The sequence below is a fragment of the Pseudorca crassidens genome, chromosome 11, assembly GCF_039906515.1.
Source record: "Pseudorca crassidens isolate mPseCra1 chromosome 11, mPseCra1.hap1, whole genome shotgun sequence".
Lineage (NCBI taxonomy): Eukaryota > Metazoa > Chordata > Mammalia > Artiodactyla > Delphinidae > Pseudorca > Pseudorca crassidens.
Window position 1 is genome coordinate 46,066,720 of NC_090306.1, and position 22,650 is coordinate 46,089,369.

The 22,650-nt window shown below is 46.1% G+C and overlaps 1 protein-coding gene across 1 annotated transcript; it reads right to left on the bottom strand.

The window, feature by feature from the left end:
- Nucleotides 1-118: 118 nt before the first annotated feature.
- AAAS (aladin WD repeat nucleoporin) lies at nt 119-19,726 on the bottom strand. Its single transcript, XM_067696692.1, has 16 exons — nt 19,464-19,726; nt 10,995-11,122; nt 8,164-8,219; nt 7,760-7,851; nt 7,518-7,564; nt 7,164-7,262; nt 6,699-6,842; nt 2,368-2,488; nt 1,902-2,026; nt 1,654-1,714; nt 1,410-1,500; nt 1,089-1,182; nt 934-1,001; nt 697-778; nt 503-587; nt 119-373 (listed from the first exon to the last, which is right to left on the bottom strand). The coding sequence occupies exons 1-16, from the start codon at nt 19,584-19,586 to the stop codon at nt 146-148; spliced, it is 1,644 nt and encodes a 547-aa protein (XP_067552793.1). The 5' UTR covers nt 19,587-19,726; the 3' UTR covers nt 119-145.
- Between the last annotated feature and the right edge of the window lie 2,924 nt (nt 19,727-22,650).

Below are 22,650 nucleotides of genomic sequence, written 5' to 3' on the forward strand. Positions count from 1 at the left end.
CCAAATTCACAAGAAATGACTAAAAAGTGAAAGAGCCAAGATCTTAACCCAAAGTCCACGGCTTCTTCTTCTTCAGTATACCCCAATTTTGGGTAAAGATAAGAGTCTCATAATCGAATGGAAAACAAAAAAAGGACACTTTTTATTATTGAATGCGGGAGTGAGGGGAGTGGGGCCGACCAAGGGGTGGCCCTGGGAGAGGGTCCCAAGGGGCAGAGGTTGGGGACGTCTCAGTAAAGAGGGGCAGATCATGAATAGAGCCTCCGCCCCCAGCTGGGGGCTCTTGAGTTCGGCCAAGCACTGGGCTAAAACGTGGAAACTGGGCATTGACAAAGTACAGAGGGATGTGGGCGATCCGGCCCGTGGACCAGCACTGCAGAGAGAGGGGAAAGCAAAGTCTGACCAGTCTGAGCCCAAAGAAGGCCATACAGCAGAGCCACACAGCAGCTGCAGCCCTTGCTCCTCAGCCCACTCCTGCAACCACAGCAGCTGGCCTACTCACCACGCTGAGCAGAGCTCCTTTGTTGAAGGAAGGATGGAAAGTGATGAGCTGGGCCTGGGCTCCTGGCTCCCCCTGGACAGCGCCACTAGGGGCAGAAGGAAAGGTGAGCAGGCTGCTGGAGGCAGAAGGCAGGTGTAGAGGGTATGGGTTTGGTATGGGAGGCCGGGGGGGGACCACACCTGCCCAGCACCTACCAAGGAAGTAGCTCAAACACAGGGCTGTTTCGAGTGCGAAAAAGGAGGATGACTGGTTTACCATTCTGGACCCGTGGATTTCCTGTAAGAAGTGGATACAGGGATAGGAAGGAACTCTGGAGGCAGAATCCCAGGGTAGGGGCAGGGGCAGAGAAGAACTGCAGCCAGGGCCTGAAAACAGTCAGTTAATGGGAAGATGGTGCGGCCGGAGCAAAGGCTTCCCTCCCCTCCTCTTACCTTTCATGAGCACAGCCAGCCGCTCCCCACTTGGGTCCCAGACCATGGAGTGAGCCTCTCCCCCAAGCCTATGGGTCAGAACAGCAGGTTGGGAGGGCTCAGCGTGGTCCCTCCCAGCTTTGTCTCACTGCCCCTCCCTCGCCCACCCAGCTCACCTTTCCTCTCCATCTGGTGTCTGTACTGTCGTCTCAGACAGATCTGCCACAATCGTAGCTGACTTCGCGCCTCCAACGCACCCCTTTCGCTCACCTGCGGATCAGGGCAGAGGCTCTTAAGGACAAGAAAGGGGCCTCCCACTGGCCCCTGCCTCCTCTCCATCACAGGCATCAACACCTCTCAAGGCTCCCAAGCTTATTCCTTTTTTTTTCCCCCAAGTTTCTTCCCTTTATCCTTCAGAGCAGCATATTCCAGATGGTTCCTGTCTCCCTCCGACTACCCCAGATGTTGTGCATCCAGAAGTGTTTCCCTGGACTCACCACAACGTTCTGGGAACGACAAGGAGTAAATCAATGGTTCCCCCAACACAGTGAACAGCAGGCGGTTTCCATCAGGACTCCAGCAGCCAGTCTGGGGTCAGGGAGCAAAAGGCAGGGAAAGAGTGGTCTATGGGAATACAGGAGGGAAGCACACGAGGAAGAGAAGTAGAGGAGGTGGGGGGACACGCCTGGGGGAGCAGAGCCCACCTCCGCCCCCGCTCCTGAGACGCACAGTCCCTCCTACCTGACATCGCCCTGATAGGGTAGGCCACCGCTCACAAGTCCACATCTGGGCCTCCCAGACTCTGTGCCAAAGAGAGGCAGGTCACAGCTTAGGAACTCTAGGTGTCACAGCCTGGACTTCCCTTCCTGTCAGTCCCACATTCAGGTGAATGGGAACGCGGACAGAAGGTTGTGGCACTCGCAGTTCCAGGAGCCTAGTGCCTTTCTCTAGGTCGTTCCTGCCCCCCTCCCCGCCCTCCCCCTACTCACCGAAAGAGAGCTGAAGGAGTGGTAGCCAGGACTTTGCTGCCATCCGGGGACCAGAGCAGGTTGGTAACCCCACCTCCCCGAAACCAGGGAAGGGGAACACAGGTCTCTGTTGAGACATCCCATACCTAGGAGAAAGGGGAAAAGAGTGAGACAGGGGAGACTCAAGCATCCCTACCATCCCACGGGGGGCCGCCCTTCCTTAAGGTACAAAGAACCAGAGGGGAGGACGTGGGAAAGGGACAGTTAAAACAGGAGGAAATAGGGTTATGTCTATACTGACAGCAGGCAGAAATCTACATCTGAGGAGTCAGGCTGGTGCAGCGCCTTTCCCTGGATATGTTTAAGATTGAATGGACAGCTGTTCCTCTCCTTCCCCCAGGGTATTTCCCACCACCAGGCAAAGAAAGCTCTCTCCTCAAGTCTGGGGTGGCTGAAATGACCAGAAGAGGCGTGGGGACCAACTCACCAGGATGGCAGCGTCCACAGGTGAAGCTGAGAGTAGCCGACCCCCACTGGGGGCCCAGGCCAAGCTGGTGACAGGCGTGTGCCCAGGGTGAGAGAGCACTTGGGCACAGCCGGAAGAGGGTCTGCCGAGGGGAAACGGGGTGTGGAGTTAGAAGACAACAGGAAGAAAGCCCATGATTCTATTCCCCTGCCTCCTCCTGCTAAAACTTCCCAATCCCAATGGCCCCTCTGAGTTCAAATCCAGGTTGGGGAAAATGAATAAGGATCATGGAAGTTAAAGAAAAAGAAGGAAGGAAGGGCAGTCACTATCAGGAGGTCCAGAAAGGAAAACAGGTGAAAGGGACAAAAAAGCCTGAACGAGACAAAAACTTTTGACCAGTAAAGCTAGAAGGTACTGGGCTGGGGAGACGCATGTTCTGCTCTAGATGAGAGCCCTCTCCCCACAGGACCATCCTTCCTGGAGCATGGGATAATCCATGCCATCACTTCAAGGTTCCAATCTCTTCTCTTCCTACAGTTATCCACCACTCTCCAGGATTCAGCCTGTGCTCCTAACTCTGTCTTTCTGCCTTTCCTTGTCAGAATCAGCTTCCCTCCCCGGCGCTCCCACATCATTTTCTCCTCATCAAAGACGGCGCACGTGGCAAACCCCCCCCCCCCCACTAAACTGGGAACTAGTTGAGGGGCCCCGGCTGTGTCCGTCAGCTCTGTATCTCCAGAGCCACATTCTTGGCCTGACAGGTACAGGCAACTAGCCAAATTAATGCCACCTTGTCCTTTCTCCTCCCAACTATACCCCGCTTAAGCTCTAATGAGATCTTAGGTCACCAGTCTACAACTAACTCTCTTAACTTTACAATACATCAGTTTACAGAGATCCATCTCATTCTTTTCAGTGGCCCCACTGCATTCCACTGAATAGATGAACTACAATTTACTCAGTCAGGCCACCACAAATGGATATTTCAGCTGTTACAAACGGTACTGCAAAAAATATTCCCTATATCTTTATGTACTCGTCATTATTTGTGTAGAATAGAGTATTAAAGTGGAATTGCAGGTAAAAAAAGGCTTGAACCTTTCAAAAGATAAATATGCCAACAAATATATTCTGAAAAGTTTGTACCACAATATACTCTACCTGTAGTTTTCCTAGTCTTGCTAGTATTGGATATTATCAAACATTTCAACTTTAATAATACTAGCATACTGGGAACTCCCTGGTGGTCCAGTGGTCAGGACTCCACGCTCTCGCTGCTGAGGGCCAGGGTTCAATCCCCAGTCAGGGAACTAAGACCCCACAAGCCTGACGGTGCAGCCAAAAAAATAATAATTATCATACTATAATTCTGAATGGGCCAAAAAGCATTCTATACATTCTTCTAGTCCTTTTATTTATTTATTTTTACATTTAGTTCTTTTGTCTGCTTGGAATTTATTTGTATATAAAATGTAAAGCAAGGACAAACTGTATTGTTTTCTAAATAGATAGCCAATTATGCCAAAACCACTAAAAAAAAAAACAAAAACTACTCTATTGCAGTGCAAATCCAAGTTCATCACATATTAAATTTCCATAAATTCTTGGATCTGTTCCTGAATGTTGTTCTGTTACACTGATCTGTTTGATCTTATGCCAATAACTTTCTGTTACTATAACTTCATAAAATATTTCAATACCTGGTAGGGCAAATCTCCTCTCAATATGCTTCCTTTTCAAACTTTTCTTGGCAATCCTTCCACATTTATTCTTTCATAAAAACTCTATTATTTTGTCCAGTTCACAAAAACCAGCAGAATTCTGATGGGAAATACACTTAATCTGACATCTTCATGATTAAATTTTCCTACCCAGGAATATAACACATCCCTCCATTAATTAAGCTCTTGTTTAGTATTCTTCAACCACTTTCTTCAGATGTCTAACAGATTAAATAAATTTAACAATTTATTCCTAGTAATCTATAGTAATTGTTGTACCTGTTGTAAATAGAACATATTTTCCATTGTAATTTCTCAACTGATTATTGTTGGTACCAAGGGAAGCTATTACATTTTCAGTTTCTTGGATCCAGTTACCTTACTACTTAAATTTCTTATTAGATTAAATAGGTTTTTTTGGTTGAATCTCTTGTCTTATCTAGGTTTAAAATCATATCATCAAATAAAAATAATTTTCTCTTCTTTCACAAGACTTTACCATGTTTCCTTTTCTTGTCTTAACTGCCCTCAAAAGAACCTCCACAAATAATGTTGGTTAATAATGGTGGTAATGACATCTCTGTCTTTATCTTGACATTACTGGAAATACCTTTAGTATTTCCTATTTCACTGTTCAATATGGTAGCCACTGATTTTGCATATATACTCTTTATGTTTAGGTTGTCTCTTTGTATTCCTGTTTATGTATTCAGCTGAATGTCTGCTTATTGAGAAGGGCATTTATTTATAGAAACACTTTCCTCCTTTAATTTGCAAATGTAACAATCATTTTAATAGACTTCCTAATGGTGAATAGTTTTTAATTTCTGGAATATTCTACTTGGTTACGATTTTTTTTAAATATGCTTTTGGACTCTATTTGCTAATATTTTATTAAGCATTTTAAAATCTATGCTCAGGGGAGTTCCCTGACAGTCCAGTGGTTAGGACTTCATGCTTTCACTGCCAAGGGCGCAGGTTCAGTCCCTGGTCAGTATATCAAATACATAACTAAAGATCTACTGTATAGCACAGGGAACTCTACTCAATACTCTGTAATGGCCTATATGGAAAAGAATCTAAAAAAAGAGTGGATATATGTATATGTATAACTGATTCACTTTGCTGTACAGCAGAAACTAACACAACATTGTAAACTGACTATACTGCAATAAAAATTTAAAACAAAAAAAACCCCTGGTCGGGGAACTAAGATCCCGCAAGCCACGAGGCGTGGTGAGGAAGTAAAGTAAGGAAGGAGGGAAGGAGGGAAGTAAGTAAATAAATAAATAAAATCTATGCTCAAATATTTTCTTTCTTATACCACCTATTGTCAGGTTAGGTTACATTAGGTTTATGGAAATAAATCAGGATGGGGACTTCCCTCATGGTCCAGTGGTTAAGAATACACCTTCCAACTCAGGGGACGTGGGTTCGAGCCCTGGTCAGGGAACTAAGATCTCACATGCCGTGGGGCAACCAAGCCCGTGTGCTCTAGAGCCTGTGTGCCACAACTAGAGAGCCCATGCACCGCAATGAAAGATCCCGCATGCCACAACAAAGATTCCGAGTGCCACAACTAAAGACCCGCACAGCCAAATAAATAAATAATATATATATATATTTTAAAAAAGATTTGTATAAAAAGAAATAAATCAGGATTGATCCTGGGACAGAAAGAGGACATTAATGAGAAAACTGGTGAAATTAGAACAAAGTTTGGAGTTTAGTTAATAACAATGTACAAATGTCAGTTTCTTAGTTTTGACAAATCTAACATGGTTATATCAGACGTTAACGATGATGTGAAAGGTATACCAAAACTCTACTATCTTTGCAGCTTTTCTAAAAATCTAAAATTATGCACAAAGTTTATTAAAAGGAAAATAAATCAGGAGGCTTTCCAAATTTTTTATGATCTGGATTAGTTCAGATAACATGGAGATTATCTTTTCTTTGACAATTAGATAGAACTCTCATAAAACCATCTCAGCCTGGCATCTTTTTTTAGGGGTAGAGCTCATCCGTTTTAATTGCTTCTACAGTCCACTTTGATAACATATATTTTGCTAGACAAACATTTCCTTTAGGTTTTCAAATCTGTTAGTCTAAACTTATATATAATATGCTCAATAATTCTATTTTCTTCCATATTTGCGGTTATCTCTCCTTTCCCATTTTGAAAATAGTGTACTTTGATTTTCTATTTTACCTTATTAAGGCTGGCCAAAAGGTTTTCTTCTTTATTCATAATTTAAAGAACCAGTTTCTGGTTTTATATTTAGTTAGTCCTCATGGGGATTTTTTCCAATTTCATCGGTTTCAGCTTTTATCCATATTAATTCCCTTCCCCCTTTCCTTTAAACCTACATCTGGCAGTCCTCTGAAAGAGACAGTCTTTCCAATCCATGATCCATAGGTACAAACTCCCCACAATCCCAGAAGCCCCCAGTTCTGTCCCTTTCTCTAGATTAGATCTTCTCAGCACCTCCACCTTGGCCTTAGGTCTGCTTCTCCCGTAGCCCTGAGAAGTGCTGTGAGGAAAAAGAACTTCTCCTTCCAGACCTCCTCACCACCCCAGCATGGCCACGACCCTCAGGCCAAGGTAAGAGAGAGACAGCTGGGACTCACCGGGTAGACAAGGACGTGGGGTCCAGGGTCCAGATGAGAATGCAGCTCTGGCAGGCCACAGCCAAGACGGAGGCACTGAGGGGCTTCCAGGCCAGGGCCGCCACATTTCGCTGCAGCCGGTGCTTCAGGGAGGGGACTATAGTGCTGGGGTGAAAGGGGAGGGGATGGGGTCAAAGCAGGGACACTAAGGCGCAGCGACCTGAGTTGTGGTTGAGGAGGGAAATCCCGAGAGAAAGCTGATCATCCAGGGCCTGTGGGTATTGTGGGACAGAGGACAGGATAAAGACTGGATCTGGAAAGAGGACGCATCCAGTTGTGGGGCCTCCCTGACCCCAGTTCTGGAAGGAGCCATGGACCAGGCCCAGGAACTGCAGGACTCCCGGGGCACCAAGGCTGGAGAAGGAAGTGGGGACTGACCGATGGAGACTGAAGACTCCGAGTCCACCCAGCGTGCCCCACACATACCTGTTGGCATTATACACACGGATGGAGTCATCTAGCAGGGCCACCGCAAACTTGTTGGTGTGTGGGTGCCACGCAAAGACCCTCAAGCAGCAGCTGGACCTGGGGCAGGAGTGAGGGTGAGGAGTCCCGACCTGCACCTCGCCATTCCCGACCCAGAGCTCGGGTTCCCTTCTGTGTGAGGGCACTATTATTTTTCACTGCTTTTCTTTCTTTTTGGGGGCGGTAGGAGGGAAAATGTGGGGAGCAGTCAGGAAAGGGGTATGAGGAGTCTCTGCCTTGATTTCCCTCTCCCCAGAAGAAGTTCCAAGGTTCAGGACTTGCTTCCCACAAATGCTCCAGAGCTTGTACACTCACCAGTTTGTGACTTGAGCGAATTCAGCAATCAGATCTTCACTCCTGAGCTGTAATAACAAAGCGGATAGAGGTTGCACTGGGAAAAAAGGAGCTTATCCCCTCGATGCTCCCACAGGGGAGCTGGACCATTCATACCTTCTGCAGTCTTCTCATCACACCCTGACCCTAAGACATAGGAAGTGGAGAGGGGGTGGGAGTGGGGGAGCAGCAGCCAGGGAGGGCCGGGGGGAAGCCAAACTTACAGACAGATGGGGAAACAGAGACCCATGGAGGGAGGAGGCCCATCGACAGAGTGCCAGGGCCCAGCTGGATGCCGTCTTCACCCACTCAAACACTGTGGGGTTGAGAAAGCAGCTGTGATTAAACCATTCACAGGGTTCTCACTGGGCACCCTCCTAGGTGAGGGACGAGCAAGGGCAAGCACTCCCCAGATCCTTCCACCCAACAAGTGCTCTGGACACCCACTCTATGGTATGGGGGTAGGTAGAGGGGAAGAGAAGATGGTACCAGCAGAGTCAAATGGGCTGGGAAATACAGGGCTAAAGGGAAAGGCGCTGGGCCAACAGGTATTGGGATGAATTAGGGAGAATATGGATGGGAGGTGGCAACCATAAAACTAGAGAAGGCTAGAGGTAAACACACTTACCCTCCTGCTCTGAGTCTGCAATTTCATTCAGCACACCAAAAAGTCCCACATCACGCCTGAACAGGAGAGGGAGCTGTGAGTCACTCTGATCCCTTCAGTCTGCTCTCTAAGTTCATCTATTCATTCACTCAATAAACATGTATTAAAAATAACACTCACACTTAATGAGTGACAACTATGTGACATGTACTTTATATAGTCCTTTCATTGTACCCATGAGAGGACAATATATAAATTGTCCACCAGTGAGGCAACTAAGGCTCAGAGGTCTTTCAGGGCTTTGTGCACAGATCAAGGAGTCAAGACTTGCCCTAAGGGACTTCCCTGGTGGCACAGTGGTTAAGAATCCATCTGCCAATGCAGGGGACACGGGTTCAAGCCCTGGTCCAGGAAGATCCCACATGCCGTGGAGCAACTAAGCCCGTGCGTCACAACTACTGAGCCTGTGCTCTAGAGCCCGCGAGCCACAACTACTGAGCCCGAGTGCCTAGAGCCCGTGCTCCGCAACAAGAGAAGCCGCCGCAACGAGAAGCCCATGCACTGCAACGAAGAGTTGCCCCCGCTCACTGCAACTAGAGAAAACTCACACGCAGCAACAAAGACCCAACGCAGCCAAAAATAAATTTTATAGATTTAGAAAAAATAGATCGATTGATAAACAATAGATTTATAAAAAATAATAATAAAATAAATTTACGAAACAAATTATTAAAAAAAAAAAGAAGACTTGCCCTAAGATAGTGAATGGAAAGCCACAGAAAGAGTTTAAGCTGAGGAATAAACTGATCACACTGGCATTTTAGAAAGATCAGTCTGGCTGCAGATTAGAGGGCAAAAAGAATGGAGAGAAAGAAATGGGTTAAGAGGCTACTTCAGGAATCTAGAAGAAAGGCCAAAGTGGCCTGAACCACTGGGGATGGAGAAAAGACAGACTTGAGTGCTCAAGGAAGTAGAATGGACAGGATTTGAGGACTAATTAGACATTAGTAAGGGAAAGAGCAGTATCAAGGGAAACACGCAGGTGATAATTATAGCATTTAATGCTGCTTACACTGTGCCAGGGCTGGGCTAGATGCGTCACATGCATCATCTAATTCAGCCTTTATCACAACCCTACAAAATAGGTATTGTTATCATCAGCATTTTTAGATGAGAGAACAGAGAGTGTGACAAGGTTAATTATCAAAGGTGAACTAAGTAGGAAATAGCAGAGTCAGGATTCAACCTGCCTGCCTGCCCCAGAGCCTACATTCAAACCACTTGCTTCTATATGACTAGGAAGGCTATTCCTTGAGATGAAAAACACAAGGAAGAAGCCAGCTTAGAGAGGAAAATGAAGAGATTGATTTTGAACAAGCTGAGTGTATGAAGCCTGTGGAATATCTCTAACCGAGGGTGTTGGGCAGACAAGTGAACACCCAGGTGTGAAGCATCAATCACAAGTCCAGCCTAGGGACACCAACATTTAAGAGAGAGCAGGAGGCTTCCCTGGTGGCGCAGTGGTTAAGAGTCCGCCTGCCGATGCAGGGGACACGGGTTCGTGTCCCGGTCCGGGAAGATCCCACATGCCGCGGAGCGTCTGGGCCCATGAGCCATGGCCGCTGAGCCTGCGTGTCCCGAGCCTGTGCTCCGCAACGGGAGAGGCCACAACAGTCCGAGGCCCGCGTACCGCAAAAAAAAAAAAAGAGAGAGCAGGAAGAGCAGCAGCAGCTAGAGAGGCAGAAAGTGAGATAGCACCCAGGACTGAATGGCTTTTCAGACCATGACTTGATGTTTAGCTGCACTCAAGGAGACATGCAAATTAAACTGTAATGCAATATCAAATATCAAAGCTTGATAGCACATGTGTTAGGAAACAGGCACTCTCATACACTGTGTTTGTTTTGTTGTTGTTTTTTATTTATTTATTTTTTTTGCGGTACGCAGGCCTCTCACTGTTGCGGCCTCTCCCGCTGCGGAGCACAGGCTCCGGACGCGCAGGCTCAGCGGCCATGGCTCACGGGCCCAGCTGCTCCGCGGCATGTGGGATCCTCCCAGACCGGGGCACAAACCCGTGTCCCCTGCATCGGCAGGCGGACTCTCAACCACTGCACCACCAGGGAAGCCCTGTTTTTTAATTTTTATTGGAGTATAGTTGTCTCATACACTGGTGGTAGATCTGTAAATATGTACAACTTAAACAGAGGACTATATGGCAATAGCTCATGAAATTACAAATGAACATACCCTTTGAACCCAGCTACTTCATTTGTAGGAATTCATCCTACATATGATGATGATGATGATAATAATAAGAATAATAGCTAACTCTTGATGGGACTAATATGGGCCAGGCACTGTTCTAAGTGTTTTACTCATTTAATCATTACTACAACCTTGTAAGATAGGCTCCCTTTTACAGATGAAATTGAGGGACAGAGTGATTAAGTAACTTGACCAAGGTCACATAGCTAAAAAGTGGCACAGCCAGGAATTCAATCCAGGCTTCACTCCTACATGTGCAAAATGAATGACCTATGTATGAGATTATTCACTGCAACCTTATACCTAACCTTGCTGAGCTTCCAGTAAAGGCTCAGAAAGTAATAATGACATAAGGAGGGAACAGGTTCACAGAATTAAACCAAAAAGGAAAGCAAGTCACTGGAGTTGAAATGGAACTACTGTTGCACAGCCTTGAGTTCCACAAAAAGGACTGATAATTTGATATGCTGAATGATACACAGCTCTGAGATAGAGAGGGCTGGGAGGCCAAGGCAGAGGGGGTGGTGACCTCATTGCCTCCAGGATCTGCAGACCACTGGCCCAAGAGACCCTTTGCCATGTCTCACCAAATGTTGATGCATCTCTTCCACACTTGTTCCCGGTGGTGGATGAAGGCCGTTCTTGTGCCATGGTCCAACCTCCCAGGGGTCTTCAGGGGATCCTTAGTAAGGTTTAGGACAGGAAGATTGATCCACTAGAGCCAGAAATGAGGTATGACAGTGAGTCAGTCTCTTCCCTAATCTCTACTAACTTCCTGCCATCTCCAACCCTCGGCAGGGCTGAGGGTAAGAGGCTCCAGAGACCTGTTTCCCATTTCCACAAATATAACACTTGTGGAGGGGGGCGGAGTCAAGATGGCATACTAGAAGGATGTGGAATTCGTGTCTCCTCACAACTAGGGCACCTACCAGGCACCGCTGGGGAACCACGGACACCTAAGGGGACAGGAGTAACCCCCAGCAACCAGTTGCTTCAACTATAGTTTTATTTTTCCTAATATATTTTTTATCTTTCTAATTTTGTTTTGTTTCTTATTCTTTGATATTGTACTGCTCCTTTTTCTCTTTCTTTCTTTTTTTTTTTTTTACCACGCCACGAAGCTTGCGAGACCCTGGTTCCCAGGCCAGAGGTCGGGCCCGAGCTCCTGTGCTGGGAGCTCCGAGTCCAATCCGCTGGACTAACAAAGAACCTCAGGACCCAGGGAATATTAATCAGAGTGAGGCCTCCCGGAGGTCCTCATCTCAGCACCAAGACCCATCTCTATCCAACTGCCTGCAAACTCCAGTGCTGGACGTCTCAGGCCAAACAACCAGTAAGACAGGAACACAGCACCATCATCAAAAAGAGGAAAAAAAAAAAAAAGAAACGACAAAAAAAATACTTTACAGGGCTTCCCTGGTGGCGTAGTGGTTGAGAATCTGCCTGCTAATGCAGGGGACACGGGTTTGATCCCTGGTCTGGGAGGATCCCACAGGCCACAGAGCAACTAGGCCCGTGAGCCACAACTACTGAGCCTGCACGTCTGGAGCCTGTGCTCCGCAACAAGAGAGGCCGCAATAGTGAGACACCCGCACACCGCGATGAAGAGTGGCCCCCGCTTGCCACAACTAGAGAAAGCCCTCATACAGAAACGAAGACGCAACACAGCAAAAATACAATAAATTAATTAATAAACTCCTACTCCCAACATCTTCTTTAAAAAAAAAAAAAAAGTTACAGACAAAGGAGCAAGGTAAAAACCTACAAGACCAAATAAATGAAGATGAAATAGGCAACCTACCTGAAAAAGAATTCAGAGTAATGATAGTAAAGATGATCCAAAATCTTGGAAACAGAATGGAAAAAATACAAGAAACATTTAACAAGGATCTAGAAGAACTAAAGAGCAAACAAACAGTGATGAACAACACAATTACTGAAATTAAAAATACTCTAGGGGGGGCTTCCCTGGTGGCGCAGTGGTTGAGAGTCCGCCTGCTGATGCAGGGGACACGGGTTCGTGCCCCGGTCCGGGAAGATCCCACATGCTGTGGAGCAACTAAGCACGTGTGCCATGGCCGCTGAGCCTGCGCGTCCAGAGCCCGTGCTCGGCAACGGGAGAGGCCACAACAGTGAGAGGACTGCGTACCGCGAAAAAAAAAAAAAAAACTCTAGGGGCTGGACTTCCCTGGTGGCGCAGGCTCCAGAATCCACCTGCCAATGCAGGGGACACGGGTTCTAGCCCTGGCCTGGGAAGATCCCACATGCTACGGAGCAACTAAGCCCGTGTGCCACAACTGCTGAGCCTGCGCTCTAGAGCCCACCAGCCACAACTACTGAAGCCCGTGTGCCACAACTACTGAAGCCCGTGCACCTAGAGCCTGTGCTCCACAACAAAAGAAGCCACTGCAATAAGAAGCCCGTGCACTGCAATGAAGAGTAGCGCCCGCTCACTGCAACTAGAGAAAGCCCGCACGCAGCAACAAAGACGCAACGCAGCCAAAAATAAATATATTAATTAATTAAAAAAAATACTCTAGGGGCTTCCCTGGTGGCGCAGTGGTTGAGAATCCACCTGCCAATGCAGGGGACATGGGCTCGACCTCTGGTCCGGGAAGATCCCACATGCCGCGGAGCAACTAAGCCCGTGCACCACAACTACTGAGCTTGTGCTCTAGAGCCCATGAGCCACAACTACTGGACCTGCGTGCTGCAAACTACTGAAACCCATGCGCCTAGAGCCCATGCTCCACAATGAGAGAAGCCACCGCAATGAGAAGCCTGTGCACTGCAACGAAGAGTAGCCCCTGCTCGCTGCAACTAGAGAAAGCCTGTGCACAGCAACGAAGACCCAACACAGCCAAAAATAAATAAATAAAATAAATATATTAAAAAAAATACTCCAGAAGGAATCAATAACAGAATAACTGAGGCAGAAGAATGGATAAATGAGCTGGAAGATAAAATGGTGGAAATAACTGCCAGGGAGCAGAATAAAGAGAAAAATGAATGCAAAGAACTGAGGACGGTCTCAGAGACCTCTGGGACAACATAAACGCACCAACATTCGAATTATAGGGGTGCCAGAAGAAGAAGAGAAAAAGAAAGAGGCTGAGAAAATATCTGAAGAGATTATACTTGAAAACTTCCCTAACATGGGAAACGAAACAGTCGATTAAGTCTGGGAAGCACAGAAAGTACCATACAGGATAAACCCAAAGAGAAACACAACGAGACAAATATTAATGAAACTTTAAAAAATTAAATACAAGAAAAAAATACTAAAAGCAGCAAGGGAAAAGCAACAAATAACATACAAGGGAATCCCCATAAGGTTAACAGCTGATTTTTCAGCAGAAACTCTGCAAGCCAGAAGGGGGTGGCAGGACATATTTAAAGTGATGAAAGGGAAAAACCTACAAACAAGATTACTCTACTCAGCAAGGATCTCATTCAGATTCAATGGAGAAATTAAAACCTTTACAGATAAGCAAAAGTTAAGAGAATTCAGCACCACCAAACCAGCACAAATGCTAAAGGAATTTCTCTAGGCAGGAAACACAAGAGAAGGAAAAGACCTACAAAAACAAACCCTAAACAATTAAGAACATGGTAATAGGAACATACATATTGATAATTACCTTAAACGTAAATGGATTAAATGTTCCAACCAAAAGACATAGACTGGCTGAATGGATACAAAAACAAGACCCATACATATGCTGTCTACAAAAGACCCACTTCAGACCTAGGGACACATACAGACTGAAAGTGAAGGGATGGAAAAAGATATTCCATGCAAATAGAAATCAAAAGAAAGCTAGAATAGCAATCCTCATATCAGACAAAATAGACTTTAAAACAAAGACTAGGGGCTTCCCTGGCGGTGCAGTGGTTAAGAACCTGCCTGCCAATGCAGGGGATATGGGTTTGAGCCCTGGTCCGGGAAGATTCCCACATGCCGTGGAGCAACAAGGCCCATGCACCACAACTACTGAGCCTGCGCTCTAGAGCCTGCAAACCACAACTACTGAAGCCTGCACACCGCAACTACTGAAGACCACGTGCCTAGAGCCCATGCTCTGCAACAAGAGAAGCCGCTGCAATGAGAAGCCCGCACACCACAACGAAGAGTAGCCCCCGCTCGCCACAACTAGAGAAAGCCTGCGTGCAGCAACGAAGACCCAATGCAGCCAAAAATAAATTAAAACAAAAAAAACAAACACTATTACAAGAGACAAAGAAGGACACTACATAATGATCAATGGATCAATCCAAGAAGAAGATATAACAATTGTAAATATTTATGCACCCAACATAGGAGCACCTCAATACATAAGGCAAATGCTAACAGCCATAAAAGGGGAAATAGTAACACAATAATAGTAGGGGACTTTAACACCTGACTTTTACCAATGGACAGATCATCCAAAATGAAAATAAATAAGGAAACACAAGCTTTAAATGATACATTAAACAAGATGGACTTAATTGATATTTATAGGACACTGCATCCAAAAACAACAGAATACACTTTCTTCTCAAGTGCTCATGGAACATTCTCCAGGATAGATCATATTCTGGGTCACAAATCAAGCCTTGGTAAATTTAAGAAAACTGAAATCGTATCAAGTATCTTTTCCGACCACAACGTTATGAGACTAGATATCAACTACAGGAAAAATTTAAAAATACAAACACGTGGAGGCTAAATAATATGCTACTAAATAACCGAGAGACCACAGAAGAAATCAAAGAGGAAATCAAAAAATACCTAGAAACAAATGACAATGAAAACACAACAACCCAAAACATATGGGATGCAGCAAAAGCAGTTCTAAGAGGGAAGTTTACAGCAATACAACCTTACCTCAAGAAACAAGAAAAATCTCAAATAAAGAACCTAACCTTACACCTAAAGCAATTAGAGGAAGAAGAACCAAAAAAAAAACTCAAAGTTAGCAGAAGGAAAGAAATCATAAAGATCAGATCAGAAATAAATGAAAAAGAAATGAAGGAAACAATAGCAAAGATCAAGAAAACTAAAAACTGGTTCTTTGAGAAGCTAAACAAAATTGATAAACCATTAGCCTGACTCATCAAGAAAAAAAGGGAGACGACTCAAATCAACAGAATTAGAATGAAAAAGGAGAAGTAACAACTGATGCTGCAGAAATACAAAGGATCATGAGAGATTACTACAAGCAACTATATACCAATAAAATGGACAACCTGGAAGAAATGGACAAATTCTTAGAAAAGCACAACCTTCTGAGACTGAACCAGGAAGAAACAGAAAATATAAACAGACCAATCACAAGCACTGAAATTGAAACTGCGATTAAAAAACTTCCAACAAACAAAAGCCCAGGACCAGATGGCTTCACAGGCGAATTCTATCAAACATTTAGAGAAGAGATAACACCTATCCTTCTCAAACTCTTCCAACATATAGCAGAGGGAGGAACACTCCCAAACTCATTCTATGAGGCCACCATCACCCTGATACCAAACCAGACAAAGATGTCACAAAATAAGAAAACTACAGGCCAATATCTCTGATGAACACAGATGCAAAAATCCTCAACAAAATACTAGCAAACAGAATCCAACAGCACATTAAAAGGTTCAAACACCATGATCAAGTGGGGTTTATCTCAGGAATGCAAGGATTCTTCAATATACACAAATTAGTCAATGTGATACATCACATTAACAAAATGAAGGATAAAAACCACATTATAGTCTCAATAGATGCAGAAAAAGCTTTTGACAAAATTCAACACCCATTTATGATAAAAACTCTCCAGAAAGTAGGCATAGAGGGAACCTACCTCAACATAATAAAGGCCATATATGACAAACCCACAGCCAACATTGTTCTCAATGGTGAAAAATTGAAACCATTTCTTCTCAGATCAGAAACAAGACAAGGCTGCCCACCTTCACCACCATTATTCAACATAGTTTTGGAAGTTTTAGCCACAGCAATCAGAGAAGAAACAGAAATAAAAGGAATCCAAATCGGAAAAGAAGAAGTAAAACTGTCACTGTTTGCAGATGACATGATACTATATAGAGAGAATCCTAAAGATGCTACCAGAAAACTACTACTAATCAATGAATGTGGTAGAGTAGCAGGATACAAAATTAATGCAGAGAAATCTCTTGCATTCCTATAAACTGATGACGAAAAATCTGAGAGAGAAATTAAGGAAACACTCCCATTTACCACTGCAACAAAAAGAATAAAATACCTAGGAATAAACCTACCTAAGGAGACAAAAGACCTGTATTCAGAAATCTATAAGACACTGATGAAAGAAATTAGAGATGATACAAACAGATGGAGAGATATACCATGTTCTTGGATTGGAAGAATCAACATTGTGAAAATGACTCTACTACCCAAAACAATCTACAGATTCAATGCAATCCCTATCAAATTACCAATGGCATTTTTCACACAACTAGAACAGAAAATTGCACAATTTGTAGGGAAACACAAAAGACCCTGAATAGCCAAAGCAATCTTGAGAAAGAAAAATGGAGCTGGACAAATCAGGCTTCCGGACTTCAGATTATAGTACAAAGCTACAGTAATCAAGACAGTATGATACTGGCACAAAAACAGAAATACAGATCAATGGAACAGGACAGAAAGCCCAGAGACAAACCCATGCACATATGGTCACCTTATCTTTGAGAAAGGAGGCAAGAATATACAGTGGAGAAAAGACAGCCTCTTCAATAAGTGGTGCTGGGAAAACTGGACAGCTACATGTAAAGGAATAAAATTAAAACACTTCCTAACACCATACACAAAAATAAACTCAAAATGGATTAAAGACCTAAATGTAAGGCCAGACACTATAAAACCCTTAGAGGAAAACATAGGCAGAACACTCTATGACATAAATCACAGCAAGATCCTTTTTGACCCACCTCCTAAAGAAATGGAAATAAAAACAAAAATAAACAAATGGAACCTAATGAAACTTAAAAGCTTTTGCACAGCAAAGGAAACCATAAACAAGACGAAAAGACAACCCTCAGAATGGGAGAAAATATTTGCAAACGAAGCAACTTACAAAGGATTAATCTCCAAAATATACAAGCAGTTCATGCAGCTCAATATCAAAAAAAAACAAACAACCCTATCCAAAAATGGGCAGAAGACCTAAATAGACATTTCTCCAAAGAAGGTATACAGATTGCCAACAAACACATGAAAAGATGCTCAACATCACTAATCATTAGAGAAATGCAAATCAAAACTACAATGAGGTATCACCTCACACCGGTCAGAATGGCCATCATCAAAAAATCTACAACAATAAATGCTGGAGAGGGTATGGAGAAAAGGGAACCCTCTTGCACTGTTGGTGGGAATGTAAATTGATACAGCTAGTATGGAGAACAGTATGGCGGTTCCTTAAAAAACTAAAAATAGAACTACCATATGACCAGCAATCCCACTACTGGGCATACACCCTGAGAAAACCATAATTCAAAAAGAGTCATGTAACACAATGTTCATTGCAGCACTATTTACAATAGCCAGGACCTGGAAGCAACCTAAGTGTCCATCGACAGATGAACGGATAAAGAAGATGTGGGCTTCCCTGGTGGCGCAGTGGTTAAGAATCTACCTGCCAATGCAGGAGACACGGGTTCAAGCCCTGGTCCGGGAAGATCCCACATGTCGCGGAGCAACTAAGTCCGTGAGCCACAACTTCTGAGCCTGCGCTCTAGAGCTTGCGTGCCACAACTACTGAAGCCTGCATGCCACAACTACTGAAGCCCAGGCACCTATAGCCCATGCTCTGCAACAAGAGAAGCTACCACAATGAGAAGCCCATGCACCGCAACGAAGAGTAGCTCCCGCTCGCCACAACTAGAGAAAGCCCGTGCACAGCAACGAAGACCCAATGCAGCCAAAAATAAAATAATAAATTAAATAAATTTTAAAAAATAATAAAGATGTGGCATATATATATATATAATGGAATATTACTCAGCCATAAAAAGAAACGAAATTGAGTTATTTGTAGTGAGGTGGATGGACCCAGAGTCTGTCATACAGAGTGAAGTAAGTCAGAAAGAGAAAAACAAATACCGTATGCGAACATATACATAATCTAAAAAAAAAAAAAAGATTCTGATGAACCTAGGGGCAGGACAGGAATAAAGACACAGATGTAGAGAATGGACTTGAGGACACAGGGAGGGGGAAGGGTAAGCTGGGACGAAGTGAGAGAGCAACATTAACATATATACACTACCAAATGTAAAACAGACAGCTAGTGGGAAGAAGCTGCATAGCACAGGGTGATCAGCTTGGTGCTTTGCGACCACCTAGAGGGGTGGGATAAGGAGGGTGGGAGGGAGACGCAAGAGGGAGGGGATATGGGGATATATGTATGCATATAGCTGATTCACTTCGTTATACAGCAGAAACTAACACAACGTTGTAAAGCAATTATACTCCAATAAGTATGTTAAAGGAAAAAGAAAAAAAAATATATATATATAACACTTGTGGGACAGGGAAACAGGTCTTAGCTCCCTTATCTGTAAAACTAGAATAATATTTCATAGGGTTGCTGTGATTAAATCACATTATTAAAACATTTGTGGAGAACACCTGACTCAGAGCCTTTCTTCCAAGCAAACGCTCAATAAATGTAAGTTTCTCTTCCTTTTCCTTCCCAGAAACACCACAGGAAAAAACTCCCCAGGTTGTGCCTTCCCAGTTCTCCCAGATTCTGTACCAACTTTTCAGAAGTCCTCCTGCACCGTCACATCCCCTAGATTCGCCCTCACTCTCCGTTCCCACTAGGCCCGCACCACAGCCCCTCAGCATCCCTTATCCTCCAATCCCAGCTCTTAAATACATCCCAGTCCTTCTATTCTTCTCCAGCCTGAGCCAGGCTATTTCCAATACTCCAGTCTGGGGACCTCGACCCCGCCCCTATCACGTTGCCTCTGCTCCCCCATTCTCTCCGACTCTGCCCCCCACGCCTGTAGGTCTCCTCCCTCCTCGCCCTGACCACCTGGCCCCGGAAGTCGGGAGGCGGACTCTCGTAGCTACTGCCCGTCACCAGCTCGTTATTGTGCTCGTATAGGGTGACTTGTCCCCTAGGCGGCGGCGGAGGGAACAACGCCAGGGAGCACATCCTGCCGGTCCCGAAGACGTCCGGACTGAGCAAACTCCCGGATCCCGCTCCGCCGACTCTTAGTTCCCTGGCTAGATTAGGATGCGTACGGGTTGTCGCCTGGGACAAACTGCTATGCAAAGCTCAACGGAAGTGAATGGAAGAGTAACGGAGAAGAAGGACGCATGCGCAGTCCGGGACAGACTTCCGGCGTCCTCGCGCGCCGCCTGGCGGCCAGAGGGGGCCGGTGTAAACACGTCCGTAGGGCAGACCACTATTTAAGGGTCGGAGCGTTTTTTTGTTTCCTGTGAGACTGCTGTTTTTCCCAGTTCCGAATTCCTCAACACGCTCTCCTACTCACTCTCAGCACTCGAAAAGTCCAAAATAAGCCACGTTCAGGGCAGTACCCAATTAAACTCTCCCAGGATTGTGTCAGGGGCAGCTGGCTGGAAAGTTGAGGGAAAGCCTCCGGAAGGCGGAAAGTCAGGCGGGAGGCCTTGGGAGGGAGAGTGCAGTGCCCGCCGGAACCTAGAGCCCACGGGGTTAGGCCTCCGAGAAGGAAAAGTGGGAACAGTTGGGAAATTAACATTTCCTGAGCACTTATTATGGTAAGTGCTTGTATAATCTTTACAACAACTCCATGAGATGGGTACTGTTATATCACCATAAGGAAAGAGGCACAGGGAGATCGGACCTAAAAATACCAAAACCTGTATAAGGCATTCTGACTACAGAATGAAAGTGAGATTGAGGGGAGAGGGGCAAAAACAAGTAAAGAAGATTAAGAGGTACAAACTACAAGGTATTAAATAAATAAATTACAACGATGTAATGTACAGCACGGGAATATTGCCAATATTTTATAACTTTGTATGGAGTATAATCTATAAAAATATCAAATCATTGTGTTGTACACCTGAAACTAATATAATATCGTAAATCAATTTTTTAAAACAAGTGAGATTGATCTTATTCTAACTCCAAAGGATGGAACTGGAACTGGAATCTAATGCAGAATGGGGGCTCCTCTTCTTACAGCTGTGTGGCTTTGGGAAAATCGTTGAATTCTTTGAGACTCAGCTCCCTCACTTGCAGTGTCCTAACTATTATACATGGCTGTTTCCCATACAAAGTAATGGAAACAAAGCCATTTAATAAACTGTAAAGTGCTAAGCAGATATTGGAGATGAATAGCCCTAACTCTGCCATGAACTAGGTGACCTTGGGCATTGGTTCATTCATTTAACAGATGTTAATGAGCAATTCCAAGGACCAAGCTCTGGGGACCCAGAACTGTATAAGGCATACAGTTCCCCATCCCCAAGAGCAGCCAGTCTCATTGGATACTATAGGAGACATTCTGGTTTAACATTCTCGGATTCTATATCTGCCCCTCCTTTCTACATGAAAAGTTCCCCCAAGAGTTATTCCCGGGTCAGAAAACCAGGGGCTCCAAAACGTTAATGGACATAGGAATCATCTGAGGATCTTGTTAAAATGCAAATTCTGGGGTGGAGCTCTGAACCTGTAGTTCCAAAAAGCCCGCAGGTGATACTGCACAGACAACTCTTTAAGTAGCCCGTCCCCCCATTTAATTAGTTCACTGTCACTTGGGAAGCCACAGAAAACTTAAAGAGCAGATTATTAAAACTGGGGATAGTTTGGAGAAATTGGCTGGGAAAGCTCTCCTTGAGACGGGGAAGCAGGACAGGTTTGAAGGAAAAGTGGGAGTCCGTGACCCTGACAGACTGGTGGAGAGCAGTGAGAAGCCACCCACAAATTTTTTGTTTGTATCATCCAACCCCAGATACCCCAAGAACTCACTACAGCCTGGGACTATGACTTCCACCCTCCCTTGAATGAAGCCTGATTTTCACCAACAGACTGTGTTATAATTATCAGTTAGGTGCCTGCCTCTTACCCTGTAATGTGACCTGGAGAGAAGGAACAGTGCTCTGTGTCTTCATACTCCACAACCGCCTCCCCCATACAGCTTATTTAAGGTTTGCTGAATGGTTTTTCACAATTTGCAGATTCTTGGGAGGCTGAAGTCCAGGCCTGGCGCACTCCCCACTAACTTCACCAGGGGGCGCGGCGGCCCTGGCGACACAGTGACTGTGACCCACCGCCCCAGGGGCTCAGAGCGCTCGGCGGGCAGTCTCCACCGGGGCCCCTCCCTACGACCTGGGCGGGAAACCGAGGCAGCGTCCTGGCCACTGCCCGAAACTTCTAAAATGGGGCCCTCCACTTTGGGAGGCGGGAGGCATCGCGGGAGCCTGGGTGCCTGGACCTCGGCCCGCCGCCCCTTCCTGGGCGCGCCGAAGCCCGGCGCCCCGGCGCGGGGCCGGTAACCAGGCGCACATGGCCCGCCCGGCCCTGTTTGTCCTGGCAGCGCGCCGCCGCTATTTGAGGCGGTTTTTATCTCCCAGAAACCAGCAAAACCCCAAGCGGAGTCTAAGGAAGATGAAAGGAGCCGAGGGACCGGGGAGGGGAGGACCGCGAGGCTGCGGCGGGCGGGAGCTGGCACCGGACAGGCGGAGGCCGGGAGGCGAGAGGGCCAGGCCCTGGGGGGTCCCGAGGAGCCGGCCCCGCGGGGTGGGCGCCGAGCCCGGGGGTCCACCTCGGGCCGCCCACTCTCGCAGCCCCGCGCCCAGGCGTCTCCCGCCCCTCTCAGCCGCTCTTCCGCCTTGGCCCCCGGCCGGCCGGAGGGTCCTCGGAACTCGGATCCTTCTTCAAAGCGCCTTTGAAGCCCGGAGCCCCGCCCAAGGGCAGGAGATTTCGCACCTGGACGGGGGCGGGGTGGGGAGGGGACCGGCAGCCTGAGCACCGCCTGGGACCCGCCGACCCCTCCCCCGCTCTAGCGCGGAGCGCCTCTCCCGAGCCCGCAAGGGGCACCGGCGGACGGGGGCGCCGCCCGCAGTCGGGCCCAGGCTGGGGGAGCGGCTCGTGCGCCCCTCCGCCCGGCGGGGGAGCCGTAGGGGGCGGAGGCCGCACAAAGCCCTATTGTGGCTGGGGTCTGGCCGCGACAGAGTGGCTTTTGTTCCTCCGCTGAGTCCGTGGCGGGCACGACTGATTGCAGGCCCGG